The 12,362-nt window shown below is 37.0% G+C and overlaps 1 protein-coding gene across 1 annotated transcript in view; it reads left to right on the top strand.

Moving 5' to 3' along the window:
• LOC109388440 (dystrophin) overlaps positions 1–12,362 on the top strand; it is a 1,592,311-nt gene that overhangs the window by 1,360,551 nt on the left and 219,398 nt on the right. The window contains exon 45 of the mRNA XM_019653146.1: positions 8,819–8,994. Within this exon, the coding sequence (XP_019508691.1) occupies positions 8,819–8,994 (176 nt within the window). The remainder of the gene's footprint in view (positions 1–8,818; positions 8,995–12,362) is intronic.

Raw genomic sequence — 12,362 nt, 5'->3', positions numbered from 1 at the left:
CTGCGCCGTCACCGGCGACTCACGGCAGCCCAGCTCCAGGTTGAGCTGTTGTTTACCATCTTAGCTGTAGAAGGCAGTGTCACTGGCCCTCATTTGTCGGATCCAAACGGGGGCCCTCTGCAATCCCAAGCCAGCTCTTAACCAACATGCCACTCGGCCGGGCCACCCCCATCACTTTCTTATGCAGCAATCGTCATGCAAATATTCAGGAAGTCCCAAAATATGTTTAGATTCTGATGATTACCTTTGAAGTTATCTATAATGTTTTCAATAAACATGGAGAACCCAAGCACATTCAGGGCCAAACCCACATCATAAATCTTAGACTTAGCTCTGCCAAGAATGATCTCAGTTATATTTTCATCATAATTTTTCCTCTGAGGTGCAGTCCAGCACTCCAAATGCCCAGCAGATAGCCTTTCCTTCACCCACATCTCCAGTGAATGGCTAAAGCCTATCTACTTACCTGCCAAATATCACTTGGTTCCCTCCACTTCTATTTCTACCATTGTCTCCCCAATCCACACTCCCATCTCCCCTTACCTTAACTGCATTGATTTCTCCTATGTGGCCTTCCTACTTCTACCCCAGAGCTTCTCCAGTCTATTCCTTCTACTGAGACCAACGATGACCAGCACCTAGCATAGTGCCTAGCTGATAGGAGGCACTCAATAAATAGTTGTTTAGTCCGTGAATGACTCACTGAGTGAAAATATTCGCTAAGTATGGCAAGTACCAATATGGATCTACAATTTCTCAGAGCAAATTAGGCTAAACCTTTTCACCAAACATTTCCAGTCCTTAATCAATTCCACTGACACATCGTTTTGCTTTTCAGAAACAATATTGTTGCCTTTTCCATGCACTCACCTCATCATGTCTATCCACCAGATGGCTTTTGAATAAATATTGGTGTGGCTCCAAATTGATATAACACCTCCAGAAAGAAGAATAAAGAATTTTAGAATGATGTCTCCTTTGAAATAGTCTGTTTTAAATAGTTTTTTTTTTGGTCATGTGCTATATGTTCTATGATGAAATGTCTCACATGTTTTCAAAACCATCCTAATAATTATGTAGAAAGAATTTTATGCCCGAAGTCATCTGTTCTGTTACCAGGATCGCTTAATAAGCAAGCATGGTCATAGACGAGATCCTTCTTTTGATCATTGGAAGGTCATTTTGTTTTCTTAACACTTCTATGTAAATGGAAAGAAAAACAGCTCTTAAATGTTCCCAGATTCTTCTCCTGAAGATCTAATGAGTGATTTAGAAGCCAAGAAGGATTGAGTAAGTCTATGAACCTAGAGAGGCCTCTCATTGATTTTAACAAAGTAAAGCCCATTAAGTTATCAAAGTTTTCTACTTTACAATGACAGTTTTCTTTAAAGCAGGGGCCACTAATTCAAATGCATTCAGAAAATGGTAGAATACATTCATGCCCCATCAAAAGGCATTCAAATTACTAAAGCTCTAATGTCTAAACATGTCTGAGGACAGATTGAACTTGCAGCCTTCAGTTTCAGATTTAAAGGCAGAGATTTAACAACATATATACTTGTTTTCACTTTTGGAATCTCTGCTTGAAATTGAGCAATAGATGTTTTGGGGTTTTTGTTTGTTTGTTTTTGCTTGAGACATTTCTTGGGAGGGAGGGGGAGAAAAAAAGAAGCCTGAGACAGTCTTACAAAGCATATAGTACTTAAAGCACTTTATGATGAATTCATTTGTTACACAAGTTAATAGCAGTGATAATAATGAATGTATATATCACTGAAATGAATGAGATAAACATATCCAAAGGAAATTTCATTGTAATTTGATATGAGGTAAATGCCCCTTAATATCACCTCCATACAAAAGTTTCCTTTAGTTCATTGGCAGGATGTTTGCTTTAGAAAAAGAATAGTCTAATTCTAGTTTCAGGAGGAATTATCATTATTCTTTTATGGCAAACATTATCAGAAGCAGATGTGGAATTGTAGCAATGAGCATATCTCCTATTATACCACACAGAAAAAGAGGGGTATAGATGAAATCTAACAAGACCCCCCCTCCGATTTCCCACTCCCATAACAAACTAAGAAATAATGGTGTCAGCATTATTACTGGAACTTAACAAGTATTTACTGAAATGCAAATAAAATGAGACCAGGAGAAAGAATAAGCTTAAAAAGTACCTTTTATTTTTTATCATTTGTGCAGGCTGATCCTCTCTGATTTGATTTAGCTTGCTAATTATTAATAAAAGATCTGTATGTCCTGAGGTACAAGTTGAATCTGAGGGACATTTCAAATTTGGAGACATATTTTATGGTCCAAAGAAGAAAAACTCCTTCAGTATTACCTATTCTTCAGCTGTAAAGCCTGCTACATACGAGTACACGAGTGCTACCAATGATCGAAACTAAACAGAAATATTTGATAAGTACCTATACAAAGGAGGGGTGCTCAGGTTTCCCTGGGCTCTTAAAAGGCCCAGTCGAAGAGGGAACGTGAAGCTGAGCATTACAGATGAGTAATGAGTTTGACCTTCAAAACTTAGCGGGACAGTCAAGGAAGTAGGAAGCCATTCCCTTTTACTGGGAGTTGGAGCTGAGGTTGAAAGTAGGGAGCAGCAGAAAAGCAGGCTGCAAAGGCAGGGGGGGGAAACAGACCCTTTAGACCTTCTTTGGTAGGCTAATGTTTGGACTTCCTCTTGTAAATAAGTAGGCATCATTCTTGATCTCCTTATTCTGGGCTCTTGACCTTGGCCTTGATTTTCAACTTTTACTACTTGCATTCTTTACTCAAAATTGCCATTACTCTAAGCCATTTTCCACTTTTTTTCAATCTTTCCTGTTTTTTTAGACACTGTTTTTTTTTTGTTTGTTTGTTTGTTTGTTTTTTGTTTTTTCCATTCGTGCCTCTCTTTTACTCTTTTGACCTCCTGGTTTTCCCAGATTTCAGCCATCCATCCATCCTTGTCACTATTTTCATGAGATGCTCTCACATGGTCATCAGGTCTTTACCAGGACAGAATCACCCAGTCCACAAATGGGCTTGGCTCTATGTGTCCTGTTGCTGAGTCTGCTATTTGTCTTGGGCATTTGCCTGTGTGTGTTGCTTCCTTACAAAAATTCATCATCTGATCAAAGTTGAAAGATCCTTTCTGGAGCATATTAAGAACTCTAAAGACGGGGTGACTATATAGTCTCAGAATTAACATCAGAGGCCAACTTGTTTAATTTATCTTTGAGAAAAGGAGCAGAGATTATTTTTCAGGCTCTCACTTGAATTCTAGGAACTGACAAAGATAAGCAATGGGAATAATCATAAACAGGACAGAAAGAGTAGCGTCATAGGTAAAAGATCACGTCATATTTTTTATGAAATTACACCATAAAATTCTATCTAGCAGTTTTCGCACATCTCTGCAAGGTTCATATTATTACATATTTTCACTTGACCAGTGACTAAACTGAGTCAACGATTAATCTGTCTCAAAATAAACTATTAACAAAATTATAAGGAAATCACAGGTTTGGCACTGTGACACATCTGCGTGTTCAATGAAGGTTTGTTTTACTCTGTTTCCCTGAGTCTTTTGTTTTTAATTTTATTAAATTTATTGCGGTGACATTGGTTAGTAAAATTATGTAGGTTTCAAGTATACATTTCTAGAATAAAGCATCTGTATATTGCGTTGTTTGCTCCCCACCCAGAGTCAGTTCTCCTTCCATCACCATATATTTGACCCCCTTTTCCCTCTTCTACCATCTCCCTCCCCCCGTACCCTCTGGTCATCACTAAACTGTTGTCTGTGTGTATGAGTTTTTGTCCCAATCACTTTTTATCTCTTCCATTTTCCTATTCTGCCTAGTTTGGAATACTTGGCCGATTCTTTATCTCCTACCTAGCATATCCAATTTGTCATTGTACAATTTCCTATACATTTTAGCTTATTCTTTTTCTTCATTTCTCACATTCTGATTTCCGTTTATTGTGTTTGCATACAGTTTTGAAAAGTTTCGAGAAGACACTTCTTATATTTCTGCAATGTTTTCATGTAAAATATACTGGGTTCTTTTTCTCCTACTATTCCCTTTGTGAAAAAGTTGCAAGTTTTCCTTGCCTGTAATTCTTCTTCCTTTCCCTCCCTTTAACCAGGCTTGAAGGATTTTGATATATGTGTCATTTTCTATAATTTAGGGACATTTCTCAATTTAAAAACATACAAGAAGTTGAGAATAATGCAGGAATTCTAAAACATGACCCCTCATTCTCACTTGCCCCCTCCATGTTCCTCTTGCCTCCCCCTTTCTTTAATAATATATCTGTTTTGTACACCTTTGTCCTCTGACTGCCAGAGATTATGATTCAGTCTGCTTAGGGTAGAATTCTGGGCTTTTGTCTTTTGAAAAAACTCCCTAGGGGAGTCTGATAGGCAGTGCTTATTAAGAAGGATGCTTTAATATTGGAATCAAAACACAATAAGCTTTCTCACTATAATGAATAACCCAATAGATTTAATTATGATTTTCTTTCTGTCCCAAACTAAGACTAGATGTTAATTGCCAGAGAAATAGATAAGGATGCCTATGACAACAGAAAATTAATATGCTATCAAAGCTTGAAAATTTCACTGGTGGTGATTAATTTAGTACTTAAAATATTTAAAAGCTATAGAATTAAAATTAATTCATTTTTCATTAAGTGAATAAAGTTGATTGAGGTTTTACATTTAATTTTGTGAATCAAATTTTATTTTCTTTGGGCTCAGAAGCTAACTGTAAAACACCATGTACAAATTTTTACTTCCTGTTTTGATCCATTATTTTGCTGTCTTATGCTTTATTACTGAAAACGCTCTTGAAGTAGATTACGCCCTGTAAATACTTCTGATTACAAACTCTTCTCACAGAAATGATGTAGACTATTAAATGAGCTCTTCTTTCACAAAATTAAAAAAATCTGAAGACCTCGATTTGGGACTTTATATAAATGAGATTTAGATCTAACAATTTAAAATTATTGCTTCATTCTTAGCAATTCAATTCTCTTATCTGGGAAATAGAAATAATAAAAACCTTTGTTGATTCTACGTTTGGGTTGGAAAAGTCACTCTATCCATCAATCAGCCTTGAAGTAGAAGGGCTGAAATAAAAAATACAAAGCAAAGGGCCTAAGATAAAAATTCTGAAGCAGCTTTAGTTTATAGCATTGGAAACCAGCAACAGGAATTCTTGGATTACTTAACACAGATTCAGAAGGCATTTGCTCTATCTTCATGCTACTCGGTATGTTGTTTCTGGACCCGCAGTATCAGCATCCCCATGAAGCTTGTTAGAAGTGGAGAGTTTTGGGTCCTCCAGAGACCTACTTAATGAGCATTAGCAGTTTAACAAGATCTCTAGGAGATTCTTGTACATTTTCAAGTTAAGATGCACTACTATAGCACACATCTAATAGGTGCTCCATGCATTTTTTTAAAGTATTACTAACAGGTGGGGGTATTAGACACCATTGGGAGTACAAATTAGAGTCATAATCTTTTTCCTCTAACTGCCTCCCTGACTTCTGTTTCAGGCAAAGCTTTCCCTAGTCATTCACGATTGCATGATCCAGCCGGTTTCCAATCCCTGCTGACTCTTAACCGTTCATGTTTCCTCTAGCCTTTCATTTCTGGGGCACCATCAAAACTCTACTCATAGCCCCGATACCTATCTCGCAGACTCCTGTCCTAGCTGTTTTACCTATGTCCCTGCCTTAACATTCGCCTAAACTCTGCTTCATAATTATCCAGAAACACAGCCCTAGCTCTGACCCTCCCTCCTGCAGTTCAATCGTAGGTTGTTTTCTGTTGCCTTCCCATGAATTGTAAACTCTTTAATAAAAAGCAATGTCCTCTCTGCCCAGACCCAATATACACTCAGGGCCATGCCTTTCCCTAAATTACCAGTCTTACACAATGACATACAGCCTGGATATATACTCCTGATCAGATCATGGAAATTGCACACCATACACCTTGCCTTCTGCCATCCCTTGTCCCTCCTGACCTTCCTAAAGCCTACCCATTCTTTTTTTTTTAAAGATTTTTATTGGGGAATTGGGGGGATGGGAACAGTGCTGGGGAATTGGGGGAAGGGGAACAGACAAGTTGCTGTCGTTTTGTTCTTCAATCTAGTTGTGGAGGATGTTGCTTCACTGGCCCAAGTTGGCACCATCATTGCGCTCTTCTCTGGTGAGGCAGATCAGTCGCTGGCTTCTGGACAGCCACTCACTGCGGCTGCTGGCCGCTCACGCTGGCTGCTGGCTACATACGGTAGCCCATGGCAACCCACTGCCACAGGGAGTGCAGCCTACGCCGTCGCCGGGGACTCATGGCAGCCCAGCTCCAGGTTGAGCTGTCGTTCAGCATCTTAGCTGTGGAGGGCAGTGTCACTGGCCCTCATATGTGGGATCCGAACCGGGGCCCTCTGACATCCCAAGCGAGTTCTTAACCATTGCGCCACTCGGCCGGCCCAAGCCTACCCATTCTTTAAATTCCAAATCCCCCCCCCAGAGACCTCACCTGTTCCTGGTTCCATGGAGAGCACCTGTCTTCTGATGTCATACATATTGAACACCTAGCTTTCTCTATCCTACTGTATATAGGTAGTATAACAAATTCACCTTGGTGACTCTGTTTAATCTCTCCAACTAGATTCCACACTGCCTAAAACCTAGACAACTGTACTTATTTCTTTCAATCTCTAGGATGCCCAATGCTCAGTATTCATACTAGTGATACCGTGCTGATAATGAGGCCGGATTCCTCCCTCCTGCCTCTTTGTCTCCTCCCCCACTTCCTTTATGTATTGATTCAAGCATTCACTCAACAGATACTCATTGAAACCTCTCTTGAACCAGATATTGTACTCAGCATCACTCCTATTCACTCATGAATAGGTCACAATCTCTGGCCTTGAGTAATTGATAGCATAATAGGAATATAGACGCAGTTTGTTATGAATGGGGATACCTATTACTAAAAATGACTGTCACATGCAACAGTGATCTGAACCGGTGATAAACAATGACAGTAAATAATGGAGCAAAGTCAACTAGTTGCAAGGAAATAGCACATGTTTACTAGAGCATATCTCATGCACATTTAAGAGAGTATGGTCAGGCAAGCTTATGAGTAGTTCAATAGCTGTGCATAGTTTCTTATTCATTGTGAAGTATTGTGTCCCTGGAATAGTGGCTTGTTACCATTTTTTTTTTTTGCTGATATATTGAGTCGTTTAACTTCTCAAGTTATATGACCAAAAGTTCATTGAAGACATTACACAATAGCAGTAAAAAAAAATACCATGAAGTTTACATGGAATGAGGGTTTAGAGGACACTTGACCCTGTCTCAAAAGACATGCATTCATTCATTTGGCAAGCATGTTCTGAAGTTTGCTTTGTACTTGGCGTTGGGTCAAGGGACTGGGAAATATAAGAATATTAGATAATTAGAATCAGGTCTGTCTGGAAAATGTTCTACATACTGACTTTATCCCATTAGTATAAAAAGATATGTGAGCCCTTTAGATTTAAATATGGTAGGTATCTCAAGTGCTCATGGTACTTCGTTTTCTAAACTTTAGATTTAGCACTGGGTTATTTTAATTGCCTTAGAAATTCTAGATTCACTTTTTTAAAAAAATGGTAGAGTGTCATTTTTATTTAATGGTAAAAAGCATTTTTGTTTTTATGCATATTTGGTTGTAATAGTCTCTTTTTTAATGGAACAAATTTTTTTTCTGACATTATTCTCTTAAAATTTAATTCAGGGTAAAATGTAGAAGGTACTTAAGTTTCACACCATCAATGACTCATAAAAATGTTCTGGTGGCTATAGATCATTTTTAAATTTATTGCTGTACCCTAAGGATTTCTTGATAGGCTGCCCCTGAAAGCAATTATTGCTTGGTTTTATCATGCAAAATGCATTGATGGAAACAGAGTTTGAAATAAATTTCTTCTTTTTATTAAAATTTATTGGGGTGACAATGGTTAGTAAAATTACATAGGTTGCAAGTGTATAATTCTATAATGGATCTTGAGATTATTATGCTAAGCAAAATAAGTCAGACAGAAAAAGTCGAGAACCATATGATTTCACTGATATGTGGGAAATAAAATTGAAAGCAACAAAGGACCAAGACAAATAAATAAAGAAACAAAAAAAGCATAGACACAGACAATAGTTTAGTGCTTACCAGAGGGTAAGGAGGCATGGGTGTGGTAGATGAGGAAATAAATTTCATTCTAATATAGTAATGAATTTTTGTTTAAGTATCTCTAGAGGTTTTTTCTTTCTTTCTTTCTTTCTTTCTTTCTTTCTTTCTTAATGGCTAAACTATATGTGTTCTTTTTCACCTCTCATACTGACAGTCACTAAGGAATCCAAATACTTTTTCACATTTAAATTTTATAACACTTCATAGACTATTAAACACGGAACATCCTTGTGGGGACAAGAAATCGAATTTGCTCTTGAAAAGGTTTCCAACTAATTGATTTGTAGGACATTATAACATCCTCTAGCTGACAAGCTTTACAAATATAAAAACTGGAGCTGCACTGAGAGAGGACGCTTTTTTTACTGACACATAAAAGGTATCTTCTGTCTTGTATCCTTTGGATACAGGCATGTCGATTTCATAGAGAAACTTTCCCATGGAGCTTTTTGATTTTTTTCTCTCCCAGCAGAACTGCATGTGGTAGCACATTATTGAATCTTTTCTCAAATAAAAGGACATGGGGCTTCATTTCTGTTTTGCCTTTTTGGTGTCTTATAGGAACTCCAGGATGGCATTGGGCAGCGGCAAATTGTCGTCAGAGTATTGAATGCAACTGGAGAAGAGATCATTCAACAGTCCTCAAAAACAGATGCCAGTATTCTACAAGAAAAATTGGGAAGCCTGAATCTGCGGTGGCAGGAGGTCTGCAAACAGCTGGCAGAAAGGAAAAAGAGGTAGGGTGACAGATAAAATAGAGATTCTCAAATTTAGCAGAGCTATTTAAGCTGTCCTTAAAAAAAGATTTTGTGAAAGATTGCAACCAGGCTGAAAAGCACGAACGTTAAGGAGCCCATCAACAGTTAATCAATAGCAATAATGAATTTTGTATGTATTCCTCATACACTGAAATCTGTAGCTGTTGCCACTTAAGTAGACAGTGCTTTTCTGCTATTTTACACTTTCACGTTTGTTTTAAAAATCACATGATTGTTTCAATATGAATGTCTTCAGGATAGTCCAACTTGAACAAGCTGAGCTTCAATGAATTTTTAAAAGAAGATGAGAAAAAGAAATTCCAAAGGATTATTTTGTAGGAAAGACTGCTCTTTGGCTAGATTTTTGTAACACCTTCACATGTGACTATGGTGCTGAAAAACATGATAGTAATATTTACCTTAAAGCTCCACTGCATTTGTTAGTACATTCTTGAACCAGGGCTTGGGCCAAAAGTGTTCAAATCTAAAGGGGAAAACAAAATCTCCGAAAGGTTATTGTTGAATTCAATCATCATTTAACTTTGTCTTGGAATGCATTGAAAGCACAGAAAGCCAAGTGTATTATGCTTCAGTTGGAAGGCATAGATATTTTTATAAATGGGAGTTTTATATTATGCTTCCAGTTGTTGGTGCTAATGTTTCCTGTTTCATAAGGGAGGACTTGGCCTTTATTTACCAAATGAGACTGTTGTTGTGAACAATGAAAACTCCGTTCTCCTGCCAAGCTCTTGCTTCTTACCTGTCATCTACATAATAAGTGGATTTTAATATTCAGAAAGCTAAACCAACTCAGTGATGAGCCTCTTTGGTGGGGAGGCATTAGACAGGTTTTGCAATTATGCCCATTGTCTTTCCCCACCTCCTCTTACTGCCTTGGCTCATATTGCATTATTCAGAAGGGAGATAGACTTCATAGTCCACAATGGACACATAAGTTGACCTCCGCACATACACACACACACACGCACACACACAGAGACACAGACACACACACAGACGCGCACACAGACACACACACACACACACACAGAGGCACACACACACACACAGACACACACACACAGACACACACACACACACACCTTGCTAGTTACAAAAAAAAATACCATCATCTAAAAAACATTTGTATTTTATATCTTGGTTCAGAAAATATTATAATTTATATATACAGAGGGTGCCAAAAATATATATGCACATTTTAAGATTACAGCTCTTGAAATGTGTATGCAGTTTTGGGGCACCCCGGTAGATAATGCAATATAAAGACCCAAACTTTGTAGTTAAACTGCTTCCTTGGGAAAGTTATATACTTTTTCCCAAGTTAAAATCCTTCTATTAAACACACAACTATCCCATTATTTAAATAACTGATGTGTTTACACTCTGACCAGGTTTAAACCTGTATAAAGTCATTTCTGAACTAGACACAAATCTAGTCTAAAATAAGATGTTAAGAAACAAGAAGGTTAAGAAGAATTGAATAACATGCTGTAAAAAATATCTTGAACTCATAAAGTGGATTGAATTGATTGGAGGATTATCTTTATTATATATAAAGTATTGTTTCTCACTTTTAAATACTTGTATGGTATTTAAATAGAGTATATTAATATTTTATCTGATAATCCTTTTGCACCTGAATTTTTAAAATCTTATCTGTTATTGATATCTGAATGCAAATTAGAACTGATAAATGAAGATAGAGTAATATGCCTGTTTCACCAGATAAGCTCTAAAATTTTAGATCCTTGTGAGTTTATAAGGAAGTGTATACCACTGACTCTGTTGTGAAATATTACACAAATTGTAGGTTAATTACAGCTAGGGATTTGGCTGTAATTGGTTAGAAAAAATTTACCCATTTAAACATTTTGACCTACATCAAGTATTATACTTTTGTGCTTTAAAAAGTCAAAATCAACTTCCTTGAGGTTTTTTAGTTGTATTGTTTTTAACTCAGCTTTGAAAGTTGTCAACTTCACACTACATTTTTAAAATAAATGTTAGCATATTTAAATTTCCACCAAGATCAGTTTTGTGGCACACTTCCTCAGGATTTTTATATCATTTGAACTTTATGAAATCTAAAAAAGTAATAAAATACACTCACAGCTATTTCGAAGCACCCAGTAGCAAATAAAGTAAAAATAAATAAAATAATATTTATAAACAATATGTTAATATCACAATTGTGAGAGGGCTGTAATCATGAAAGTATTATTAATCAATAGCATGTTTTCAGTGCAACCCAAGCAGAAGTTAGAAGGAAATGAAAGTTACTTGTACAGGTGAAAAATAAGATGACTATTCGAATCTACAAGAGTATTCTTAGTTGGCAGTGTGCTTGAAATAGAGCTGCTGGAAGTATTTAATGTTTCTTAGTCCACATGCACATATGAAAGTGTATAATTTAAGCAAAGAAGTCTACAAAAACTATTTGTGGGTTTTTCGTTATATAATTTTAAAGCCTTCTCTTTAAAAAGGCAAGATATCAGAAATATGAGAAGAAAGTCCTCAGAAAAATTCAAATAGCAGTGGACATCCATTAAGGCTAGTCTATGTTGGAAGTAAATGAAGTATAAAATATAGTCAATTAGCTGTGCAATTTAAGATAGAAAATTCAGTTTCCTCAATTATGTTGCAGTGGAGCTGGATAACATCTATAGGTTTAAGCCTGATAGTAATACATTTAATGATGGTTTAGCCACCAAAATAATCTTTATAAATAAAGAAGATGCAAATGAAAACCTGTGGGCCATACGTTAAAACGGGTCGGCAAACTGCGGCTCGCAAGCCACATGCGGCTCTTTGGGTATGTACCGTCTCAAAAGTTTGCTGACCCTTGGAAGAGCCAATCCTGTCCCTCTCAACAATTTAAAATTTGTTCAAGAGTCATAAATATATTTTTACATAATCACCATGGGAATAATATCCTTTAAAAGTTTTATAAATGAAACTATGATAGTTTTATTCTCATTTTCAATTTTGCTTCAGAGCCACATGTACGTACCCAAAAAGCTGCATGTGGCTCGCGAGCCGCAGTTTGCTGATGCCTTGCAGCTCTTCATCGCAAAAGTTTGCCGACCCCTGGGTTAAAACAAAGCAGGCCAGTATCTGACGATTTTTAAGCACAGGCCCATTGACAGAATTCACAGGGTACCATGAGCTTTCATAGGAATAAAACTCTTTGTTCAGCATCCCCTTGCATTTTGAATATTAGCAACAAGCCAGAGGAATACTAGCCGCACTGAAATCACAGATGTTTTCATATCTAATTAGAGTCTGTATAACTATCTCAAAATATTGCCCATGCTTATCACTACTTT

The sequence above is a fragment of the Hipposideros armiger genome, unplaced genomic scaffold, assembly GCF_001890085.2.
Source record: "Hipposideros armiger isolate ML-2016 unplaced genomic scaffold, ASM189008v1 scaffold_197, whole genome shotgun sequence".
NCBI classification, from domain to species: Eukaryota; Metazoa; Chordata; class Mammalia; order Chiroptera; family Hipposideridae; genus Hipposideros; species Hipposideros armiger.
Note: the sequence above shows the minus strand (reverse complement) of the source record. Positions and strands in the feature narration are given on the sequence as shown.